Source organism: Sarcophilus harrisii, chromosome 1 (assembly GCF_902635505.1).
Source record: "Sarcophilus harrisii chromosome 1, mSarHar1.11, whole genome shotgun sequence".
In the NCBI taxonomy this organism is placed as follows: Eukaryota; Metazoa; Chordata; class Mammalia; order Dasyuromorphia; family Dasyuridae; genus Sarcophilus; species Sarcophilus harrisii.
This window is the reverse complement of record NC_045426.1, coordinates 503,557,683-503,584,504: the sequence shown is the minus strand read 5'-3', so window position 1 is coordinate 503,584,504 and position 26,822 is coordinate 503,557,683. Positions and strand designations below refer to the sequence as shown.

Below are 26,822 nucleotides of genomic sequence, written 5' to 3'. Positions count from 1 at the left end.
ATTGGAAAGATGGTGGTACCCTTAACTATAACAGGTAAATTAAGAAGAGGAAAGGCCTCGGTAAATAACACAAAAGGTTCAGCTCTGGACATGCTGAATTTAAGATGTCTGTAAGACATCTAGTTTGAGATAATCAACAGACAGTTGGAAATTTGAATGTAGAGGTATAGAAAGAGGTTAGGCCATTAGTATAGAGATGATAATTGAATCCAAGGGAGATGATGAGCTCACTAAGTGAAGTGGTATATAGGAAGAAGAGAAAAGGGCTCAGGACACAACACAGGGACTCAGCTACTAGACATGATCTAGACAAATATCCAGCAAATCAGATTGAGAAGAACTGGAGGAGAACCTGCATGGGGAAGAGAGGTAGGAGAAGGAAAACAGTGTCACAAAAACTTAGAGAGAAGAGCATCAAGAAAAGGGTGATGTCTATTAACAAAGGTTACAGAAAGGTCAAGAAGGCTGATAATTAAGAAAAGGTCATTAGAGAACTAGCCTTGGAGAAAGCATTTTAGTTTAAATGATGAGGCTGGAAGGTAAATTGAAGAGATAAAGAGAGAATGACAAGAAAGGAATTAGAGGTAGCAGGTACTGCCTACTTCTCTCCCACCCACTAAGCTTTGTCAAACACTAAAGGATTCTTTGGGTGTGTCAAAGGCCTGTCCTTTGTCAGATCAACATACATCTCTTGCCCAGTCCCCCATCTTTCTCCACACATTCACCTTTAGTGGCTACCTTACTTCTCAAGGTTTCAGCCACCCCAGATGCCCAGACCATGCTTTAATCTTTCTAGTCACATATCAGTGTACTATAATCTCACTAGTGAGGGCTTCTTGTCATTAACCATGATAACAACCCAAACAACCATCTAGTCCTCAGCTCTCTTTAGCTACATTTCTGCATTTCCAGTTGCCTGTTGGATATCATATGCATGGCCCACAGACATTTAAAAAATCAATAAGTCTCAAATACAAATCCCCTAAAACCACTTTCCCTCCTATTTCTTTTATGTCTACCCCCTTCTCTTTATCCATATCACAACCACCCCAAGTTCAGGACCTTGTCATCTTTGTTCTGCCCTGCAGTAACTTCCTAACTGATTTCTCTTCCCCTCACTGATTAGTCCATCTTTCAAATAGTTTTCAAATGTTTCTTCTTAAAGTCTATGTCTAACCATTTTATTCCTCTGATCTAGGAGTTTCACTAGCATTGCATTTTAAATAAAATATGAATCCCTTTGATATTTACAGCCCTTCACAATCTGTCCTCATCTCATCTTTTCAAACTGATAGATAACTAGATGGACTGTGCTCTATGATCTCTACATTCTAGGATGCAAAATAATTGTATAACCATTAAATCCTGACCTCAATTATGCTTAAAAATTGTAATAAATGCCATGTTTTTATTACTAATGAAGATCTATTTCATGCCCTTTATTTGTAATATATATTTACTTATTTATATAATATTCATGGGACTAAATATTTCTTTTTAAAGACTTACTACTTCATAAAGTTTTGTTTGAAAGTGATCTTTAAACCTTCTGTATTCAAGGATATTCTGTTTCTGCAGGTATAGTCCCTGAATCAAAGTATCTTTTGAATTTGAAAAGCAAATCAGATTATTAAACTAAAAATGGAGTGAAAAACAGAACATCAATTCAGTTCTATTTGCTGCTAAAGTAGTAAAGGTCATAACAATTTATAATCCATAAGTGTGTGCTTTTGTTATAGAAATAATTCCATTTGAATTATAGGAAAAACAGGATATTAAAAACCCTATTAAACAAAATGAGTATCCATTGCTGAATAAATTTTGGTACATGTGTATAATGGAATATTATTGTTCAACTAAAAATGACAAAAGATACAGAAAAATAGGAGAAAATAAGTAATACACACACACACACACACACTTATACACATAAGTAAGCAAAGTAAAACCAGGAGAACAATCCTTAAAATTATTTTACAAATAGTATTAAAAAAAAATTAGATGGAGACTAAATTCTGAGTCATATTGATGACTAATTACAATTGCTAGAGAATAGATAACGATGTATTCATTCCACCTCTTAGCAGGAAGGTTGGGGGCTATGGGGCAGAGTATAGCATAAATTGACAGATTAAATCAATTTATAAATTATTTTGGCTGAACTATTTTTCTTTTATACAAGGGTGAGTTCGAGAGAGGGGATAGTATTTATGTAGAAATGACTAGATATAATAACAAAAGACAAATACAACTTTTTAAAAGGAAGTAAAAATCCCTGTTTAAGCTATATGTAATTAATTTTAATGATGCTTGATTTGGAAACTTGAATATTTTGATGGTTTGAATTTGTACCAATGCAACTGATGCATTAGGGAACGATTTCAGGATTCATCCTCAAAAGATAGGGAGACCCCAGAAAATTATACCACTTGATACTAACTCACAAACTGCAATTGTTCCCCTACCATTCTATCTCGTTGGAGCAATGACCCCACAGAAAGACTGTGAGTGGAAGAAGAAAAGCCACCAATATCCCATGGGCTTATAGGAAAGATGCCTGGCTTAAACTTTTGTGCTTGTTAGTAATTAGGGGTTGGGGTATGATCATCTTCTTCAAGAGATGAGAACTACTGGGGCAAAGGGAGGAGGTAGAGTGGAGAAAATTCTGCTCAATCCCCACAAATATAAAGCAAAATCCCAAAGGTGGTAGTTTGGGGGTTTCCCAAAGGATAAAGTTCAGGACCTATTTCCACAAGTATAAGTCAGCTCTTTTTAAAGATAAAATCCACATTTATTGTATTGTATTTTTTTTTTTTTTGGTGCAATAGGAGCTGTGGGTAGAAGAAGGCTGGTTGGCACCCATTCTACAATTTTCCCATGACTGCAGCTCTACTCTGGGAAACCTGAATCTTGGTTCAAGTTGAACAGCAGCCTGAGGCCAAGAGTGTCACCATTATTTATATATAATTATGTATATCTTAACTATTTAACAGGTCTTATACTGTGCTATCATTTTTTTTAAGTTCTTATCTTTTACTGTTCAGTTCTGCATACATATATTATATCTAGGATATACTATGACATTTAGCATGTATAGGACTGCTTGCCATCTGGGAGGAGGGGGTGGAGAGAGGGAGGGAAAAAATCGGAACAGAAGTGAGTGCAAGCGGTAATGTTATAAAAAATTACCCTGGCATGGGTTCTGCCAATAAAAAGTTATAATTATAAAAAAAAAAAAAATGAAAAAAAAAGTTATCTTTTTTTTTTTAAATTACTGATGAAACTTTAGGATCTTGTGTCCTCAATTCCATTTTCCCTTACAAGTCCTGTAGATTTGGGCTTTTGTGGCCTGATTTTGCATAAAAGTGATTGTTAGCATATGTTGAGTTATAAAAAAATAACTGATTACAACTTAAGACATTTCTCAAACTTAGTTCTGTAATCAGCAAAAGTAGAATTATAAATATACATAAAGACATACTTTGCTCTCAAGTATCAATTATACACAATGTGTGCATTCATTTAATTTATCAAGAATAATCACATGACAAAAATAGGTTTCTTTTTCATCTAGAATCATTTACAGAATGGGCCAAATAAGCATATAATTGACTGTTAAGTATACATCCATCTCGACAGAATGTGGGTAAAAAAAGCCACTGTTTATTAGTCTTACTTTTTTTTAAAACTATACATACTTCCTCAGAAAGTAAGTCTGAAGGTGATGATGTACAAGTCTCAGAAAACCAAACAAGTAAAAACTCAGTGTGAAAATCAAATCCAAATAGAGAACTATATAAACAGCAGTCACTATATCCAAATCTAATATATTTAGTTCTAATGATACTGACATATTCCTCAACAGGTACAATATTTATTCCTACCCAATTCCAAGAAATATTCATTCAACTCAGGGCAGACATATTAGTTGAAGAGCCAGTTAATTCTCCTACTCAGCCTCCTATCTCTAGCTTGCGGCAGACCCTTAGGTGGTGCTTCATTCCATATAACTATCATTTTTTCATTTCTGCCTGCTACTACTGTAAACCACTCCCCACCCTGTATCATTGGGCTTTGAAACACAGTGTTCTTGTGCAAGATCCAATTTATGCAACACCAATTTCAAATGACTCCTCCCACAAACTATGGACACTTACTGTCTTTTAAAGAGAGAAATAAATCTTTGGGAAAGTGGGAATTTAACTATCATTGTTTATTCCCTTTTAAAAGTACAATAAAAATATTATCTTTTGGAGGGCTAATAAAGCTGGCATTTTAAATGCACCTCATTAAAATATTTTGTGGTATTTGAGTCATTACTAACAAAAAAAAAAGACACACAAGAAAAAGAATTGAGTGAAGATTTAAAGTGATCAGAACACTTCTGTCTAAGCACTATGGAATATATTTTCTTGGTCTTTGTCCCTTTTCCCCTAATAGCACTCTCTTCCATTATGGCTCATGCTATATCCTCAGAAGATCACAGAATTGTAGACTTAGAGCTCAAAGAATCAAGAATTTAGAGTTCAAAGGATAGAGAGTTCAAAGCATCAAGTCCAACAGATCCTGTTTTTTTGTTGTTTGTTTGCTTGTTTTGTTTTGTTAACAGATGAAGAATCTGAAACCCAGGGAAGTTAAATGACTTGATCAACACATGCTTAAGGAGTGGGACTGGAAACTAGCTCCTCAGACTCAAGATTGAGGGTGTTCCATTAATTCCATACACATACATTCTGTCTTTCCAGATATTTCATGCAATTCCTTCTTTAGAAAGATCACTGTTTCTGCTTTTAAAACTTTAAGATTTATTCGCACACTTACTCTACACTTAGCCTCACCTGGATCTAAAATCACTGGTAACTTAAGCTATATTCCCTTACTGACTTTAATTTTTTCCAACTTCTTGTTGTGTAACCACATCTTAGCCTCCTAAAGGAAGTTATTTCCTCCAACACAGATTTGGATATTATGACTATGTCTTTAAGAAGGAATAACATTAAGGGAAAAAAATAGAAATTGTATCTTGAAAAGTAGCTTTTAATTGTCACTCTAGAGTGAGTTGCTGTCACGGAGAGAGACCACTGAAGAACAGAGAAAAAGGATGAAAAGAACTTCTTTCCCGAGAAACATAGTTTACAAATTGTGTTTGAAGAGGCACTGTAGAGGATCTGCATTTAACTATTATTTTGTAAAAAGACATTACGAAGAAAATTATCATTCTAAGTGAATGACTTCTACAATTCAAGGAATTGATATTGCTGAGAATATTCCACTCTTCTCCCCCCCCCCCCGCTTTTGAAGAGTAAATAAATGACTCTACTATATGAACAATAACACTTATGTTTATCCAAGTCTAAGAGACCAGGGTTTGAAAATGAGAGAGAGATAAGTGAAAACTTACAGAAAAAAAAGATTTGTCTAGAATAGGAAAGAGATTGTACATTTCTATCAATTTATAAGGAACCATCAAGGCATTCTCTCTTTATTCCTTGGAAGCCAAAATAAGAATTAATAAAGAAACAAATTAAAGCAATTAATATAGAGGGTGAAAGTTGATATGATTACTAGGGCTCACAGCAGACACCAGTTTCACAAAAAAGTCAATGTCCTTCAAGTCTTTTACCTTAGCATTTAGTTATTTATCTTTTCAGGACATAGCTCAGAAAGTTTTTAAGGGTTTTATTTTTTCATATCTGAATTCATCCTAGTAACACATACCTTTCCTTTTTTATTAGATAATATAAATTTCCTAATTTCTTCTAAGATGGGCAAAATAGTACTATATCAGTGCTTTTTTTTTTTTTTTGGAGGCAATTGGGGTTAAGTGATTTGCCCAGGGTCACACAGCCAGAAAGTGTTATGTGTGTGAATCCAAGTCCTCCTGAATTCAGGGCCAGTGCTCTATCCACTGCACCAGCTTCCCCTAGATTAGTCTTTATATTTGGCAGAGCCTTATTTCAGATGATAATTCCATGTATTTAAATAGAAACAGAGTATTCTTGTCTTAATATTAACAAATTCAATGTGGAACTTAAATAATTGACTTCTTTAAACTATAAATCAACTTTTTATATTGATTGAAATAATAAGTTAAATAAAACTAAACATAGCAATAAAGCAGAAATAAAAATGAATACTGAAGCAGTCTGGAGTGGGAGAGAATATAGGCTTCAGGGGATTTGGGTTTGAAGCTGGCTCGAGCACATTTTTTACCTAAATAAAACAATCTAACACATTAAATATTTAGAGATCAAATAACTGTTTTAGATCAGAAAAACATATTAATGCATCAAGGATCAATTTGTGAGTTTATCATTAATTCAATAGATTTATCTTGGACAGCTGGCCCAGGACCAAAGAGTTATTAAGTATCAAAGGTAGAATTTGAACTAGAGTCTTCCTAACTCCAACCATCCAATCGTATTACCAAGATTTCTTTCTATCTTGCTATGTATTTGAAAATTGAATGACAGTAAAAACAAATCATTATTTGATCCTTCAAGTGGACTAAAATTTGAAATCCACAAAATGTTCTTACATATAATTCATTGTCAGTGAGTAAGAATAATAAGAACAAAATTTTTAAATGTTTGCCTAGTTTAGGATTTTAGACTAAAAAGTCATTACAAATCAAAGTGTAGGGATCCAAACACATCAGCTGTTGGGGCACTGAATATATTATGCAAAATATTCTATGCAAATAAATACCAAATTTACGCAGGACTATAAGACTTAGAGCTGAAAGGAATCTTTGAGATAATATAGTCCAATCTCACCAGTAGTCATAGGCAAAGAAGTTAAATAATTTTTTCAAGATCAGTATTATCTCCAGCTCTTGCCTTCTCCCAATGTTCCAGACTCATAAATCCATATGTCTAAAGGAAATCTTCAATGAATATTCGTAAACCAATAAAATTCAACATTTTCTACATCTATCTTAATCTCATTGTTTTCTAAAATTTGTTCTTCTTGATTTCACTTTTTTTTAAATAAATGGCATCATTTATAGTCTCCCATGTTCTTTCTCCTTCGTAGCTAATCAGTTATCACTTCCTATTGCTTTACTTTTGTAATCTCCTTCCTTACTTTATATTCCTACTGCCACTTTCCAAGTGCACTTTTCCTCATCAATCTCCTGAACAATTTATCGTAAGTACCCAGGCCAATTCTAATTTCTTCCAAATCAACTATTTTCCACACTACTGTCAGATTAATACTTCCCTATGGAGAGATTTGGTCCTATGACTTCCTCTACTCAAAACCATTTGATAGCCCCTATTACTTACCAATTAGTATTCAAACTTTTTAGAATTCTTACTTCTTTTAGAAACCTTAACATAAGCCCTGTTTATACCTCTCATGAATTTATGTATTAATTCCATGGGAGAGTTGGGCTGGTGTGTTTTTGTTTTGGGGGGAGGGGTGTTATATTCCCTGAAACTTGAAATAAGGTCGACAAGGGCAGGAATCTTATCTAAATTTTACATCTTCCATAGAAGCCAACAGATATTATTAATAGAATATATTTTAAATAAAAGGTATCGTTCAGAACATGAAGGAACCAAGGATTTGCCAGTTCTTCTCCAGACATATTTTTAAATGATTTCATATTTGCTGAATGCTCCGATTTTAATAGTACAGTGCTAAGGATTTCCTCCCAACCTCAAACATTTCTAAGAAATATCATTAAACTATATTAATAATATTTGTTCTCTTGGTAGAATGAACAGATCATAAGAGGAAGAAAAAGTATGTAATAATGTATGTTTTGGTGGAACTACTACTGGAACACTGCTATTAGAATGGAAAAAGTAAGTGGTGTAGGAGTCACACAACTAGAGTTCTCATTCTTATTCTACTACTCACTGGATATATGTAAGACTTTTTTTTTTTTTTTTTTTTTTTTTTTTTTTTACTTTGTAAAATGTAGAACAGTGTGTAAAGCAACTTCCTTCTTATTTTATGGAATATTTGTTAAAATTTTAGGGGAGGGACCCGACTCCTGTTCTATGTTGAAACAAAATTAGGCACTCCTAAGTCGTTCAACTGTTATCAAAAGAAGACATATTAAGCTACTACAGAAGAATATTCAACAAGGATAAGGACTGAATTGGTGTTTAACAAAAAGAGAACTCCAATAGATTTAGTTGAATGAAGCTCTCTTGCACAAGAGCTCTTCATTGCTATTTTGTTCTTAGGAAACTAAGAAGTGATGCTGACATCCTGGGCCTTCCATTCATTTGAGTCAACCAAGTCTTTAGGATAGTGTGAAGGCTATCTCTTAAGAAAAAAGTATCCTAACTTACATGGGAACAGGAATTAAAATTTTGCTCCTAGTACATGGAGTATATGATATTGGGTTATTTAGATGCCAGTAAGAAGCAATTTCTGTCAGTCTATCATGTTGGAAAACCTTCCAGGGACTAGCTTAGCTAAGTATGAAGAGTTCCATCACCAGCAGAAGGGCCACTTGTTGACAAATTCTTTGGCCTTAGCAACCCATAAAACAAAGAAAATGGTCCTTAGTGGTGTATACCCCAGCTTTCACTCCCAAAGTGGCGGTGACAAAGTGGCAGGACATGATGTACAAAAACAAGCAAACAAACTTCTTAACAAAACCTGACAAAGTCCGCACACCGATTATGAACATTAACTCTATCAGCATTTTGTGAAAAAGTAGACATACCAATGTAAGAATTGCATCATATTTTTTATGCAAGATTATAAAGGAAAAAAAAAATAACAGCTAAATGAGAAGCTGGCTTGGAAGGACTCCCTGGAAAGCCAATAAGAAGTTAGGAGCTTGTTTATCCAGAGGCCAGGAGAAGCAATGTTTCACTGGACATTTGATTATCTATCTTATAGTACTCATGACAAGCATTTGCCAAATGAGTACCATAAACATCAAGAATTTTAAGGATTTAAATGTATGTCACCGGACAAGGAGATAAGAGATGTTCTAGGAAGAACTATCAAAAATGTAGATCTGTTTACCTCCAAGGTCATCTGTTCCAACTCCTTATTTCACAGAAGAGAAAACAAGTCTCAGCAAAGTTAGTGATTTTCCCCATTTATCACAAACATAATGAGCATTAAAGGCAGGATCTCTAATTTTAAAGCCAGTACTATTTCTTGCTATTACACTACTTCCTACAAATTAAATCAATATGTATTTTGATAATCAATCATATTTCAGTGTAAAAGGCTATAGAGGATATCATTAAAAAGAGATATGACTACAACTGGAAATTTGCTATCCTTCTAGGAGAGCTACAGATTAGCCGTAAAACCATATTATCTAAAAGGAAAGAATACCGGTTAATAAATTTGTCTGTTTTTCCTTCTTTTTACTAGATTTCACTATGTACACAGGGACAGCATCATAAAATAGTGATAATAGCTTTCTCTTCTTTCAAAGTATTGCATCTTTGGCTTACAATGTCTAGTTTGATAATGTCTTCAAAAAGTCAAAGATGTATGGTAAAGATAAATAAACAAATGTTTTCCTTATAAAACTAGAAAAATACTTAATAAAAGGGTAAAGGTTCTGTAAAGGGTGTATGGGCAAGAAAATCTCTAAAAAGTTTGGTCAATTCAAAGTGTAATGAAATCTTTCTTAAGAAAGCATGGACCCACACTTACCCCATATACCAATATAAGATCAAAATGGGTTCATGATTTAGGCATAAAGAATGAGAGTATAAATAAATTAGAGGAACATAGGATAGTTTACCTCTCAGACTTATGGAGGAGGAAAAAATTTGTGATCAAAGATGAACTAGAGATCATTATTGATCATAAATAGAAAATTTTGATTATATCAAATTAAAAAGCCTTTATAAAAACAAAACTAAATGCAAACAAGATTAGAAGGAAAGCAACAAACTGAGAAAACATTTTCACAGTTAAAGGTTCTGATAAAGGCCTCATTTCCAAAATATATAGAGAATTGACTCTAATTTATAAGAAATCAAGCCATTCTCCAATTGATAAATGGTCAAAGGATATGAACAGACAATTTTCAGATGATGAAATTGAAACTATTTCCATTCACATGAAAGAGTGTTCCAAATCACTATTAATCAGAGAAATGCAAATTAAGACAACTCTGAGATACCACTACACACCTGTCAGATTGACTAAGATGACAGGAAAAAATAATGATGAATGTTGGAGGGGATGTGGGAAAACTAGGATATTGATGCATTGTTGGTGGAGTTGTGAACGAATCCAACCATTCTGGAGAGCAATCTGGAATTGTGCCCAAAAAATTATCAAACTGTACATAACCTTTGACCATCAGTGATTGATACTACCGGGCTTATACCCCAAAGAGATACTAAAGAAGGGAAAGGGACCTGTATATGCCAAAATGTCTGTGGCAGCCCTGTTTGTAGTGGCTAGAAACTGGAAAGCGAGTGGATGCCCATCAATTGGAGAATGGTTGGGTAAATTGTGGTATATAAATATTATGGAATATTATTGTTCTGTAAGAAATGACCAGCAGGATGAATACAGAGAGGCTTGGAGAGACTTACATGAACTGATGCTAACTGAAATGAGCAGAACCAGGAGATCATTATATACATCAACAATGATACTGTATGAGGATGTATTCTGATGGAAGTGGATTTCTTCAACAAAGAGAAGATCTAATTCAGTTTCAATTGATCAATGATAGAAAGAAGCAGCTACACCCAAAGAAAGAACACCAGGAAATGAATGTAAACTGTATGCATTTTTGTTTTTCTTCCCGGGTTATTTTTACCTTCTGAATCCCAATTCTTCCTGTGCAACAAGAGAACTGTTTGGTTCTACACACATATATTGTATCTAGGATATACTGTGGCATATTTAACATGTATAGGACTGCGTGCCATCTGGGGGAGGGAGTGGAGGGAGGGAGGGGAAAAGTCGGAACAGAAGTGAGTGCAAGGGATAATGTTGTAAAAAATTACCCAGGAATGGGCTGTCAATAAAAAGTTATAATTAAAAATAAATAAAAAAAGAAGAAAGGTCTATGAATAGTCAAGACAGGCATTAAATGTTTATGCAGTTGGTCAGGTTTTAAATAGATTTTAATTCTATCTAAAAAACCTGGAACAATTTGTAACATTCTCTGAAAGATGATTTTTATCCTGCTTTGTCACAATTAGTTTGTATAATTCATTAAAGTCAATTACACATTTTATAACATACTGCCTACATTACATAAAAACTCAAATGTGAACTCAAGCAAAAGCAGTTTCTAATTCACATTTGCCTGAGACACCATATTACATCATCTTGGCAATAAGAACTTTATACACACTCCTGGATGGAACAATGTGGAACTGCAAGGTTCTGGATTTTCTGAATACAAATTATGGATTCTTTGACAAAGGGAACCACATTTAAGCACACAGAAAAAGAGGTGGGAGACATGTAAACAAATAAAGATATAGAATATTAAATACTTATCCTGGGTTTATGGGGGAGTGAAAGGAAAGCTAAAATGTTATTCTCAGAACAAGAAATAGATTTTCTCTTTTCTTTGCTGTCAGAATTAATTATCTGTTTCTCTGACTCATTTATATTGCTGCTAGATCATCTGTACATATCAACAGGTATGGACCCTATAGTGATCCTGAAGTCTACCTCTTACGCTCATATTCTTTAAGCTTTATCTCTCTTTATGGTTTCCAATACAGAAACTCAGAGAGGAACTGAACCCAATAGATATGACAAAGAGCCTAAAGCCAAACATAACAGTTATGACCCAGCAATGTCCTAGAATGGCTTATGACTATAGTTAATGTTTATTTTAGATTTAAAGTCTACTTGTAAAAAAGACACAAATTATCGCTCAGTTTCAATGTAAATACTTGTAAAATAATCTATTTCGTTTGAGAACTGTTTTACTAATAATTTAAACTTACTTGTAAATTCCAGTTAAAATTAATTCTTTGCTAGAAGTCCAGGGATATCTAATGTCCATTCCACATAAAATACTTTTTAAGTACTTGAAAACACTTTTTCTCTAATTAAATTTAATTCAACAAGTACTTATTAGGTATTTTCAATGTCATTTTAGGAAGATATTACAAATTCAACCCCCAACTCCAAGAAGTTTTTGCTCTTAAAATCAGATACATTCATAAATAAATACAATGTAACTACTTAGGAGGAACACAAAAATATTAATTTCCTATGAGAGTTCAGGATCTTCAAAGGCAGAGGAGGGAATAAATTCCAGGAACAGAAGACAAGATATAGAAAGTCAAGAAGGTGAGATATGAAATGGAATACTGATTATAGGGAAAATTAAGTAAGCCAGTTTAGCTAGAACAGAATTTGTGAAGGAGTATTATGTGAAATAAAGCTGGAAAAGCCAACTAGAGTTAAACTATAAAAAATCTGATGCCAAGGAAAATAGTTTGTGCTTTAACCTAAACTCAACAAGGTATCATAGAAGCAAATTGAGAACATATTCAAACTTGTGCTTTAGGAATATCAATTTAGCAGCTATGTCAAAGAACAGATAAGATAGGAAGTAGGAATACTCAAGAGGTGGTAAGAGCATGTGGGCTAGGGAGGAGGGGAAGGAGAAAGGAGAAAGGGAAAGTAAAGGAAACGAAAGGATAATACAAAGGTTATAAATCCAGGCAAATGAAAGGTTCTTGTTCTGAAAGAAATAGCAAAGCTTAGAGAAGGGTCAGTGAGGGGATGAGGAAGGGAAAATAATGTGTTCTATTTTTGACATGCTGATTTATCCAGCACTTATCACAATGTCTGGCATAGAACAGGTTCTTGATAAATATTTATTGACTGATTTTTGAAATGCCCACTGGACACATCTATCTAGCAGTGACATGGAAAAGGAACTCTGAAGAGAGTATTTGGGTTGGGCATACAGATTTCAGGCTCATCTTTATTGAGATAATAATGGAAACTTATGATATCTGAAATCACTAAGGGATGATATTAAAAAAAAAAAAAAAAAAAGAATTAGAAGAAGAAGAAGAGCTAGCCAGTCTTAGAAGACAACCATATTTTAATAGGCAAGAGATCTGAAACTGAGGATGTGACACACAAATACACAGGGAAAGGACAATATCATGAAAGTGGAGAGAAGTATATGGGAAGAGGGAGTGACTAACAGTGTCAAAACCTCTAATCCTTTCAATCAACTCTCATATGATATGTTTGATAAAACCATTTTGATCACTTTTTATCCAATATCCACTGACTATAGATAGTGGACTAAAAGTAAAAGGCTTATTATATTAGTCTTTTCTATGCATCCAGTTAATTAAGTCACAGAAGAAATCATGTTACAAAGAGTAAAGGAAGGTTGATTTAATTGATTTGTTACCTGGGTATTTTAAAAGTCAAACTTGGGCTAATCTTCTATTTGTCCAAAGTTTAGAAGGGAAAGCTTACTTTAAATTTTACTTCTCTCCCAAAGAAATAATATATAAATAATTCATATTTAAAAGGTTATTCTAAGATTATTATATTTGTTGATGACATAATGACTTCCCTAGAATATCTTATCAGGAAAGAAACCAGAACAATAGATTCAATAAAGCTGCAGGACACTAAAATAAAACTAAGAGAAATAGACATTTGTGAATGGGCAAAAAGAAAATCCAGAATGGAAAAATCCCATTTAAAACTGAAAAGACCTATATGTTCAAACTAATGCATGAAGGTGAGCAAAATAAGAAGAACAATTAAACTGTAACGCTGTAAAATGAACAACTTTGAAAGACTGATTTGAAAGACTCTGATCAATATAATCAATATAATCAAACATAACTCCAGAGTAGTGATGATAATGAATGCCACCCACCTCCCAAGAAAGAGGTGATGAATTAAATATTCAGAATGATGCCTACAATTTTTTAACATAACCAATAGAGGAATGTGCTTTGCTTATTTATTATTTGTTACAAAGGTTTAGTTTCTTTTTATTTTCTAGAAGGGGAAAATGAGAAAGAATGCTTAAACGAAAAACTTTTTATTTTAAGGCAACCAAAGAACCCTAAAATATATAAATTATCTAGGACATGGCACACTCAATAGCTAGAAACTTCTATGGATAAATTGATCTCAGACACTTACTAACTGTGTGACTGACTCTGGTGCCTCAGTTTCTTTATCTGTAAAATGAGTTGGAAGAAAAAAATAATAAACTCCTCCAGTACACCTTTGCCAAGAAAATCCCAAATGAGGTCAAAAAGAGTCAGACATGACTGAAATGACTGAACAACAAATATTTCCCAAAATCCCGTAAAAAGATTATCATTTTATACACAAGAAAAGTGAGATTCAAAGAAATCAACTGGTTATTGAAGGAAACACATCAAATCAATAGCAGAGCCAGGCTTCAAATTCAAGTCTGACTCCAAACCTAGTGTTCTTTCATATACATGATATAAGCAATCAAGATAATTAACAAGTACACGTAATAATTCTTACATAAAGCTGTGCATGTAACAGATTGGTCTTTTTTTTTAAGGCAAAAAATTTAGTATGCATGTGAAATGGACATTAGGTAAATAAACTCTTCACATTTCAATTTCATCTAAATTCATTTATCTACTCTTGAAAACTTTTCTAGCCAAAGAACAAGAGGAAGCTGAAAAAAAACCGTAAGAGGCCAATAACTTTATAGGAATTGAAAAGGCTGAACACAGGGGGTCCATAGTATCTCTTCAGGAAAGTTCGCAATATAGGCAAAAGGACAGCAAAGTTATATAAGAAAGGCAGTGGAAAGATGCATATTTCTTTGCAAATTGTCTTTCATGACTAATTTTAAACTTGAAAAGCTGCTTCTGTACTTTCCTTACAACAATTTTTTAAATTGCCAAAAAATACTACAGTAAATTTAAAACTAAGTAAACAAGATTATAATTAATTCTTTAAAATCCTATCTTTAAATATCTTATACAAAGGCGATCTTCATTATGTAAATCAATTAATATATTTAAATGTTATTTTTTAAAAGACAATGAAATTTTTACAATATGAGCCTCAATACTAAACAGCGGTATTAGGTAATGTTCTGTTCAATTAAAAATACTATAAAAAGGTGTCTTACCTCATCTAAAATTAAAAAAAATGATTTCTATAATCTTATAAAGTTTAAATTATTCTACAGATAGTTTAATATTAAAATATTTTAATATTTTCCTTTTGATATGTTTAATCCATTTCTTTTTTATTACAAAGCATCCAGTACTGACTCATCAGAAGTCTATCATATATTATGAGGTATTTTTCCTAGAGGAAATCCATAGTCTTGACTGGTTGCATTTGTTACCAAAGGCAAACTCTTATAAGAATGAGATTAAAATTAGGGGTTATAATCTGTCATTCATAGAATAACCTTTCCTCTGTATGAGGTCAGATGAAACAGAAAAGGATCAAATTTCCAAAACTAGCCTTGACTGAGATAAATGTCTTAAACTGCATGTATCTACATTAGGTAATTAAAATATTATGGTACCCCAAGGAATTCCAGGAATAAACTGATCTTTACAACATTCTATCAAGAAAACAAACATAATTATTTCTATTATAAAGGGTGTATCCAAAGGCTTAGTGAAGTTTCACTAATATTAATCTTTAATAACTTAAAACTGCCATGACTTTGGGTATATCCTTTATATAAACAGAAATGGAAATAAGACTTAAAAGGATCCAATAATTCTTAAATTTTTATCATGTCTTCTTAATCCCTATTCATCATTATACTGCCATTATTTATTCCCACTTATAATAACACTGCCACAATAGCCCTTTACTCCTCCAAACTGGCTTTCCTGACTCTACTGGTCCTTTGAGGTTCAGCTTGAAACAATATTCCATAAAAACTTTCCAGACCACTTCAACTGAAATTGATTTCTCTAGAACTGAAGTTTTAAGACCAAGCTTTCCATGTCTGAATCATTTAACTGGAATTTCCTTACCTTTATATGTTTATGTAGTTTCCCTATTAGTATCTGGCACAAAAATAGATACAATATTTACTGTCAATAGAATGTCAACTCTTTTACGGCAAGGGCTATTTTTTTTTTTTATATTAGTATTTGTATTCTCACTGACTGAAATACATTAGACACTTCTTAAATGAATGATCATTCCATATATTGTTTCCCTCCAACAGTTAGGAAGAAAGGTACTTGGTACAGCTGATAGAGGTCTGGCCTTGGAATCAGGAAGACCTTTATTCAAGTTTCTGATACATATGAGAGATATGATCAAGGGCAAATCAGGGCCCCAATTCTCTAAGGTTAATATATATGTTACTTAGTTGCTAATCTGATTTGGTAGATTTTCCACATTTGAGTTCTTCACACAAATGAAAGGGACGTATCATTATTTATCTTAACATGTGTATATGGTCAATCATATTCAAACTATGTGAAAGTAAACTCATCTTTCCCCTAAAATCCACTACCTTCTGCACCTCCTTCTTTTCCTACTGTTTTTACAAAAAGTGTTTTGCAAAACTTAAAGCTTGAGATAAATTAGTTATTATTCTATCATTCTCCTAGTTATCTCAAAAACTTGGAGTCAGCCTTAGAGCCTATCTAGTTCAATTTAAGTCCTGGCATGTTACACACCTTCCTTCCTCTTCCCCTTCCCTTTCAGCCTTCTCCATTCTATAAACTTCAGTGGCTCATGATCACTTCAAAGATCAATATAAAATCTTGGTGTTCAAAAACTCTTCATAATTCGACCCTTCCCTTTCTAATCTTCTTACATTTTATACTCTTTTCCCTTTTACTCTGTCATCCAACAGTTCCTTTGCTAGTCCTTGAAACAACTCCCAACTGCTGATACTTTAACTAGGTGTTCCTCAAGCATAGGATGTTCTCCCTCCTCACTTCAGACTCTTGTCTTCTGTTTTCTTTAAGTCAGCTAGAATACCACTTTCTTCAGCAGAGGTGTCACTCAAAGTCACAACTAGCAGAGAAACTGCCAAGTGAAGTCAGAACCAATTTTTAAAAATTATTATCAAATGTTTAACAAAATAAAAATACAGCATCATGTTTATTTGTGGTTTTCTAAATCGACATGCAGACAGCAGGTATCCTTTTCTATTTCAGTTTGACACGTCTGTTCTACTAGCAGTCTTTTCTAACCCCCATTAATTCTACTGCCTACATTGCATTGATTACTTCCAATTTAACCTATATATAGCTTTTATATTTCCTATACATAGCTGTTTATATAGTTGTTTACGCATTGTCCCTGCCATTCAACTGTGAACTCCTTGAGAGCAGAAATTGTCATTTATCTTTCTTTGTATCCTCATCCTTTAGTCTGTTCCATGGTAAGCATTTAATAAATCTTTAATGACTGATTAGCAACTTTTTTTGAAATTTCTCTCCTATGTATGTTCCTTTCAATTACCACTATTTCCCCCTGGAATTAATATAAATTTCCTAAATATTTTTTCCAACTTTCCTAACACATCATCTTGAAGATCCCTTGACTCCTCAATGCCCACTAGATAAACTCCCAATGCCTTCTCTTAACATGTAAGATGCTACAGTTTCACTTAACAATTACCCTATGGGAGACCTACAATTTAGCTAATCTATTTGTGCAAAGTACTTTCTCTACACCAAATTCCTTCCTTATCATGCTTTAAGTACAACTTCTCTAGCAAAGCCAAGTTCATATTATTTCTCTTCCACAAGTAGTCCTATCCACCCTTCCCTCTAACCTCCAATAGGACTGGTCTGTTGGTTACAATTAGTATATAAGTTTTCCTTCTTGTAAACCTTGAAGCCAAAGTGCCACAGGATCTTTCTGTATACTTAGCAAAAGGCCCCAAGTCATGGTAGGTCTGAATTAATCAGATATCATACTTTGGGGTAACCACAATGCAGGAAGTTCTAGCATAGCAGTAGCATCAAGGTAACTTACTAATAATTGTTGTCTTTATCCAAGTGTACAGGAGTGTAAATTTAAGGATAAAATTATAGGTGCTAAAGCTTTTTATGTATTTAAGGATGACCCTTCAAAATTAAGAAACTTGCCAATTTGTCATTGTTTATTGAACCTCAAAAAAGATTAATAAATCTCATTAGATAATATTTCAATCATTCTTACCAAAAGATCTGGAACTTATTTGCAGCCAAAGCAGACTTTTAAGCAAATAAGTGTCAAAGAAGCTCTTAGAAAGGAAAAAAGATCAAAAAAATCAAAACACTCCTACAAAGATCTGCTTCAAAATAGCAGTAAGGAAAACAAAATTGCAAAATATCTCTATCTATATATGTATGTTCTTTTAAACCAGAAATTTAGATTTTTAAAATATATAAAATATGGGGTCTTATTGGACTGCAAATAAAATCTTAAAATTAACACTCATCTTTAAAATCTGTGTAAATTTACCCTTAACAAAAACTAGCATGAAAAATATTCAGCAATGAAGAACAGCTTTATAATCACAAATTATCTACAACTTCTGTCCTTTAATGTTAGGCACTGATTTTTTTTTTTAAATCATAAACTTCCAAAATAAAATCACAAAAAAGAAATGATATAAGTTTTCAAATGAAATAGGACTTTCAGAATCTTACAACATTGACTTTACAGAAGTAATCTTCTAAAAGTTAAAATCTAATACAACACACTGTTTCCTGGACATTCCTAGAAGATATCTCTAGCAAAAGAGTCAAGGTGATTTCCTTTTTTAAAGAACCACCAGTCCATGACTAATAAAATCCTCTACTATTCCTATTATTCTTTACTTAGATTACATATACACCAGTCCAGGTGCCACCAGATTAGCTTTATCGGATTTTTCACAAAGACAATTATTGATCACCAGATAAAACAAAGTAATTTCTTCAACTACAATATGACAGGTTAGCCTAAATCTTCAAGGTTCTTTCCAGAACTAAGTTACAAATAAAATGCTGTGAACTCCAGAGTATTTTCACTATAAATAAAATTTCCCTTCAATTTCAGTTTTATTGAGGCAGGGCAATTTCACTTTCTGTTTATATATCAGATCCTACTGATACAGTTATATTACCTCTACCTGGGTGGTCATTTACATGTTAATAAATTATCAGAATTCAGTGAGTGAAACAGAATACAACATTTGGTCTTTTATCATGTGTTCTTCAACATATTGTTTATTAACAAACTTGCACTATTATGATATTCTCATCCATTTCCTTAGAGAGTTTTAAAAACCATTTCAAATTTCAGTACATCCTTATCAGTAGCTCATAAGTAGACACCCAGTTTTACCATAATATCGTTCCTTTCAGGGAAGTTCTTTTTTTTTAATCAAATCTGAAGGGGAAATTTTTTTAGAGACAAACTTGATATCCCTTTGTCACTGACAAACTTATGAAAGCCACTGCGCGTGCCCCAGCAGGTGAATGTTATCTTTATCTTCAATTTCACAACATGCCTGCCCGGGTCCCACCCCGAAGTATCAAGTGACTCCCCCCAACACCGCTCCCCCTCCCTCCTCCGAAGTAACATAAGACTGTCAGGAGTTTGCAAAGAGAACGACCCAGGCTACTGCTTGGGACAGCTGAATCCAAACAAATGCAAATGAAGAGGGTCTTAAGGGAGCAAATCACCCGGAGAGGTATCTCTCTCCAAATAAATCAATTTGGATTAGAGTAAAAGAAGGGAGGTATTTTTGTGGAATGATGAAGGTATACAATGATGGAAAAGAACCAAGAGGCAGGTGTGTGGGGAGTATGCAAAAAGAAAAAGAAAAAAGAAAGAAGGGGACCTCACATAGGAAGTAGCGAAGTTTCCAGAGAAGCTCCTCGGCTCAGGGTACCCACTCTCTGTGTTGGGCAGAAGGTAAGGGGCATTCCCCTCGGAAGACTTAGAAAGTGTCGGGGAAGGAGAAAGGCTCAAGGACGCTCGGACAAATGAGGTCAGCTCTAGGAAAGTGGGGAAGGGGCGAGCAGAGGCTGAGGAGGAGCTATGTGGAGAGCGGAGACACAGGGCCGGGGGCGGGACACGAGGCACTCGGGGCCGCCTCCAGGAGCCGGGGTCCCCATCTTCGCCTCCAGGGTGGGGGAAGGGATCCCGGGTCTCCCACGAACAGAGCAGAGAGGACTCTCCTCCATTGCACTCCCTTCCCAAAGGGTGCCCCTCTGCTCGGGGGCCCAGTCCCCTTTCCCGGCCCCTCCCCGCGTCTCCCAGGAGCCCTTAGCCCATGCGCCCTCAGTGCCCCAGCTCCCGAGGCGGGCTCAGCGCTTACCCACGGTGGACTTGCAGGCCTCGCAAAAGGTGTCGTCCGTGAAGCGCTCCATCAGGCTGGTCTTACCTACGCCCCGGGAACCTATGATGATGACCTGCAGCTTAAAATCGGCCGGCCGGGGCGGCTGCTTCCTCCGGCGGGCCTGGCCGCCCGACAGCGCCGGGGAGCCGGCGGCCGAGACGCCCCCGCTCAGGCCTCCGCCTCGCCTCTGCAGCGCGGCCCCCCGATCCATGGACACATACGGCTCCCGCTCCGCCCGCGGCCCGCTCCCTGGGGGAGGCGCCCCTCGGGCCCGGCCCCCGGCCTCCGGCGCCGCCGCCTCCTCCTCCCGCCGCCGCCGCTGGGGCTCGGGCCCCGGCTCGTGGTGCCCGGGCTCGTCCTCCTCCGCCGCCCCGCGGGCTCCGAGCAGCAGCTGCCCCGCCGGCCGGCTCCCTGGCTCCGCGTCGCCGCCGCTGCCGCCGGGAGAGGAAGAAGGGAAGCAGCTATTCCGCAGCAGCGGCAGCAACATCCCGGACGAGGAGGGGCAGGAAGGGGGACGGGCCCGCGGGAGGGGCGCGGGGGGAGGGGGCGGGCCGCTGAGCCGCGGGAGCGGCGGGAGGGGCCGGCCCAGGCGGGGGCCCGGCGAGAGTGGGCGGCTTGCGCCCCCCAGTGGCGGGGAGGACCAGGCTGAACCCGCGCTGGGAGGAGGGCACTAACCCTGAGCGCCGCACACTTTGTAGCGTGCTCTACTTCTTTTTCCCTTCCTTTCTCCTCTTCCATTCTCTTCCTCTGCCTCCTCCTCCTCTTCTATTCTCTTCCTCTTGCTTCTCCTCTTCCTCCTTTCTCTTCCTTCTTCCCTTCATCCCTCCTCCCTTCTCCTCCTCCCTTCTTTTCCTTCTCCTGACTCCTTTTCCTTCTCCTGCCCCTTCCTCCTGGTCACCCTCCTCTTTCCCCTCCTCCTCTCCTTTCTTCTACCCTCTCCTCCTCCTCCCTTTCTCCCCTTCCTCCTTTCCCCCCTTCTCCTCCTCCTTCTTCTTCCCCCTGCTCTTTCCACTGCTCTTCCTCCTCTTCCTCCTCTTCCTTTTCCTCTTCATCCTTCCCTCTTTCCTCCTCTTTCTTCTCTTCTTTTTCCTCCTCCTCCCTCTGGCTCTTTGTTCTCCTCTGCTTCTCTCAGTCTCTTCCTCTCTGTGTGTCTGTCTCTGTTTTCTTCTCTCCCTCTCTACCTCCTCTCTCTCTCTCTATTTACTTTCCCTTTTCTCATCTCTCTTTTTTCTGTTTGATCCTGTTCCTCTCAGTCTTGCAAAATTCTGTCTTTTCTCCTACTTCACCCTCTCCCAAACTGCTACTTCTCCTTCTCTTCCTCTTCCTCCTCCTCCTCCTCTTTCCCTGCTTTTCTTCCTCCTTTTCCTCCTCTTCTTCTTCCTCTTCCTTCTTCTCCTCTTCCTTCTCTTCTTCTCTTCTTTCTCCTCTTTTTCTTCTTCCTCCTTCTTTTTCTCTTCCTTCTCCTCCTCCTCCTCTGTGGTGTTCTCTTTTTTATAATATAATGGTTCTCTAGGAGCAGGTTTCTTGGGGAGGTTTTCTGGAGGCAGCCTTAGTTTCAGTTCCGTGTAATAATCACTTCAAACACAGCCAGAGATTTAAGTACCATCTTTTATTATCTCTTCCAAAATAGCCCAGTTAGTTTTCTTAGAAGCCTGTCTCTCTGCTTGGTTCCAAGAGCCCTTGCAGCTTGTCCTTTGTCACCTCCAGCTCCCTCTGAATCTTGGTTCTATTCCTCCGAAACCTTCGAATCCTTCATTCTGCCCGACTGCAGTCTCTAACTTGTCAATCTCCTGAACTGATTGACTGACTGACTGAAGGTCTAAGAGCTTCTTGTATATGATCTCTTAAAGGTGTGAACTCAAAGGTTGACTCTTCCTCTGAGAGAGTGGGATTGTGGGTTTCTGACTTGTGAATCTCCTGAACTTGCGAACTCCAACGTGTGAGCTAATGTGTGAACTCTCAAAGGTGTGAACTCTAATGTGTGAATTCTCCCAAAGGTGTAAATCCTAAGCACACAAGCATTGTTTCCATCAACTCTAATGAGTTAACATCTTGTTTCAAGTTCTGGCCCATAACACTCCTCCTTCTCCTTCTTCACTTCTTTCCTTCCCTTCCTCCCTTCTCTTTCTCTTCTTCCTCTTTCATTCACTGTCTCTGGTTCTTATATCTCCATCTTTTCATTTCAATTCAGCAATCATTTTTTAGCCACCTATCATGTGCCAAAAAGAAAAGCTTGGCATGCCATCAAACAAGAAACATGTCAAATTCAGGAGGACCTAATTTTTAAGACCTCTGATGAATATAGCACTTTGATGCTAGACAATCTGATGAATACTGCCATTTTGACTTTGGAAACCTTTCAGGGATGGCAAGTAACCTTATAAAACCATGATTTTCAGATATTATTCATTTGTACTGATAGAGAAAATATCCTCATCCAGAAGTTTTCTTTATCCATCAAATCTCATATCTATTCTTTGTCCCTAAGAGCTGAAGCTACAAAGATAAATCTAATATGAATCTAATAGAGACTCATTCTATTGAATCTCTATTGGACTTTGACACTAAGACTTTTGATACACTCTTTGTATATACTTCTGGAAGGTACCAGTTTGATATGAAAGGTAGTTTGTTGATATTAAATCAGATGTCTGGACAGTATAACTCCAATCTTAACATTATTGATTTGATCAAGGACTTAACCTCTCTAGGCCTCATTTTTCTCAGGTATAAAATGAATATAATGTTTATATTACCTACCATACAGCATTGTATTGAGGATCAAATTAGATAATGTTTGTTTTTATCTCCATAAATATCTCACAAATGCTAGCCATTATTATTTGGGAAATATTATGTTAGATGTTATAAAATCAATGATAGTTGTTGAGATACCACAAAAGTTTGAAAATCTTGGGCTAGAATCATATATGTAATTCCTGTTTGAAAATCCTAGGATACAAAAAGACCTTCTTTGTTAATTTATTACCCTGTATCTGTTTAGCAAATTCACTTCATAAACAAAACATTTGAGAACATTGAGTTCTAAATATGATATGACTTGGCACATTTTCGAAGAATGATTAAGTTACCAACAGAATTTCAACTCTTTGGGCTATGTTTAGACTCTGTGTTTGGAAATATAAGGCATATATTTTAAACAAGCTTGATGTATGAAAATATTGATTTATAGGAAAGATAAATTAGGAAACTGATAATTCCCCTTATTGGAGGGTTCCTTTAAATAGTTTTTAAACTATCAGTCCTTTTAATGTTTGCAAATATCTTAAATTTTGTCTCTTAAAGCTCTTTCTAGCTCTTGGGAAGTTTAATTCTATCATTTGTCTTTGTCTCCCAAAAATGAATGCAGAAATTTTCAGGATTTTTATTGACCCAAAAAAGGAAGAAATACAAGTAAAGAAAGTCTTAGACCTTACATTGCATCCATTTAAGTGTATAACAATGACTGTCATAAATAGAAAGCTGCTAAAGGCATGGTTCCAGAACTCAAAGCCTAAAATGTAGCACCCTCCTTATGAGTCAGTAAGTAGAGTCCTAAAGTTGGAGTTAGGAAGACATAAGTTCAAATCTAGCCTCAAACACTTCCTAGTTGTGTGACCCTGAATAAATCACTCAACCTTACCCTCAAATGTAAAATGAAGATAAGATAGTGTACATTTAAATGCTTTTCTCCTTTTTTCTCTATAGATCTTTTTTCTGTTGGGTCTATTCTTCATGACTTTATTTGGAGTTTTTGTTTTGTTTTTGTTTTTTGGTTTCTTTTGGCAAAATGAGTGGTTTGCCATTTCCCTTTCCAGTTCATTTTATGGATGGGGAAACTGAATCAAACAGGGTAAAATGAATTGCCCAGAGTTACATAGCTAATGAGTGTCTGAGACTGAAATTGAACTCAGATTCTCCTGATTCCAGGACTAGCAGTCTATTCACTGAGTAGCTGCTCATTTGAGTCATAGAATGTTAGAAATTAAAGAACCTTAGCAATGATAAAATCCATCATTTCATTTTACAATTGAAGAAACTGAAATCCCACAAGGTTGACTTCACGAAATTGGAATAAATAATAACTAAGAAACTAAGAAAGAAAACTAAGACTCAAACTCAGCTTTTTTGATGCAAAATCTAGCATTTTTGACATTATAACATTTCCACTGATGTGTTTATAACTTTTGCTGTGCTTTTACTCTGAATCCCCCCCCAAGAAATCATGACACTGACTTTGGTATTGGAAAAAAATGTGGCTGACAAATAGAACAGGACTCAATATCAATTTTTCTTCTTCTTTTTTAATAAAAGCTTTTTTATTTTCAAAACATATGCATGGATAATTTTCAACATTCACCCTTGCAAAAGCTTTTGTTCCAAATTTTTTCCTTCCCTTCCCCCATCCCCTTCCCTAGATGACAATCCAAATATGTTAAACATGTGCAGTTTTTCTGTACGTGTTTCCATAATTATTATGCTGCACAAGAAAAATCAGATCAAAAAGGGAAAAAATGAAAAAGAAAATAAAATGCAAGCAAACAACAACAAAAAGAGTGAAAATACTATCTTGTGATCTACACTCAATTCCTACAGTTATCTCTCTGGTTTCAGATGGTTCTCTTCATCACAAGATCATTGGAACTGGCCTCAATCATCTCATTGCTGGAGAGTCATCTCCATCAAAATTGATTATTGTATAATCTTGCTGTTGTCATGTACAATGATCTGGTTCTGCTTATTTCACTTTAACATTAATTCATGTAAGTCTCTTCAGGCTTCTCTGAAATAATCCTGCTGATCATTTCTTATAGAACAATGATATTCCATAACATTTATATACTATAACTTATATAGCTATTCTGCAACTGATGGGCATCCACTTAGTTTCCAGTTTCTTGCCACTACAAAAAGGGCTGTCACAAACATTTTTGCACATGTGGGTCCCTTTCCCTCCTTTATGGTCTCTTTGGGATATAAGTCCAGTAGAGACACTGCTGGATCAAAGGGGATGTACAATTTGATAGCCCTTTGGGCATAGTTCCAAATTGCTCTCCAGAATGTTTGGATCAGTTTACAATTTCACCAACAATGTATTAGTGTCCCAGTTTTCCTACATCCTCTCCAACATTCATAATTATTTTTTTCTGTCATCTTAGCCAATCTAAGAGGTGTGTAGTGGTATCTTAGAATTGTCTTAATTTGCATTTCTCTGATCAATAGTGATTTAAAGCACCTTTTTGTATGATTAGAAATGATTTTAATTTCTTCATCTGAATTGTCTTTTCATAACATTTGATCATTTATCAATTAGAGAATGGCTTGAATTATAAATTTGAGTCAGTTCTCTATATATTGTAGAAATGAAGCCTCGATCAGAACTCTTGAATATAAAAATTTTTTCGTAGTTTATTGTTTCTCTTCTAATCTTGTCTGCGTTGGTTTTGTTTGTACAATAAATAAAAATTTGATAAAATTTAAGTTTGTATACTATGTCAGTATTAAATTTTTTGCAACTTTTTTTGTTTTTTTTTCTTTAAACTTACAAACAGATGAATCTAAGGTTTTGGTTTTAAAGATGGGTATTTGCTTAGTTTATAAAGTTTATAAACCTTTTTTAACATAATATAATAAAAATTATCCATTTTGTATTCAATAATGTATTCCAGTTCTTCTTTGGTCACAGATCTCCATAGATCTGAGAGGTAAACTAACTTTTGTTCTTCTAATTTGCTTATAATATCACTCTTTATGTCTAAAACATGAACCTATTTTTACCTTATCTTGGTATAGGATGTTAGGTATGGGCCAATGCCTAGTTTCTTCCATACTCATTTCCAATTTCCCCAGCAGTTTTTGTCAAATAGTTTTTATCTTAAAAGCTGAGGTCTTTGGGTTAGTCAAATACTAGATTACTATAGTCAATGACTATTTTGTCCTGTGAACCTAACCTATTCCACTGATCGACTATTCTATTTCTTATTCAGTACCAAATGAGTTTTGATGACTGCTGCTCCCCTTGATTCCTGGTCAGTGAACCAAATGATGAGGTTTGGTACAGGGCAGAGAGTTGTGGGAATCCCCTTCTGGTCGGCATGGGTTCTTCATAAATGGATTTACAAACCCCCAAAGTCAGAGAGAGAGAGAGTATTTTGGGGCTCCCCTCATCAGTTTTAGGTTTGGTACAGCTAGGTCACCTTCATTTGCATTTTGTTTCATTAATTCTCTTAAAATACTTGACCTTTTGTTCTTCCAGATAAGCTTTGTTATTATTTTTTCTAGCTCTATAAAATAATTTCTAGGACATTTGATTGGTATTGACGAGGGGAACCCCAAAACACTCTCTCTCTCTCTTGAGCTTTGTGGGGAAAGCTTGGGAAACTCACTCAAAGAAGCTCTTCCTTGAGAGACCCACCCCAGGAAATCAAGAAAAAGTGGTTTCATTCTGTTATCTGGGTGGGACTAGTTGAGTCCAGGACCACTCCTACTTAGCCAGAGCTGGAGACCAAGCTTTCTATCCAACTCTATTGAGTTGGAGATTAGTCCACGGACACTCATA

General features: G+C 35.7%; 1 protein-coding gene across 1 annotated transcript in view; it reads right to left on the bottom strand.

The window, feature by feature from the left end:
• Positions 1-26,822, bottom strand: part of RAB12 (RAB12, member RAS oncogene family) — a 76,330-nt gene that overhangs the window by 16,214 nt on the left and 33,294 nt on the right. The window contains exon 2 of the mRNA XM_031946791.1: positions 20,243-20,933. Coding sequence (XP_031802651.1) covers positions 20,243-20,933 — 691 coding nt within the window. The remainder of the gene's footprint in view (positions 1-20,242; positions 20,934-26,822) is intronic.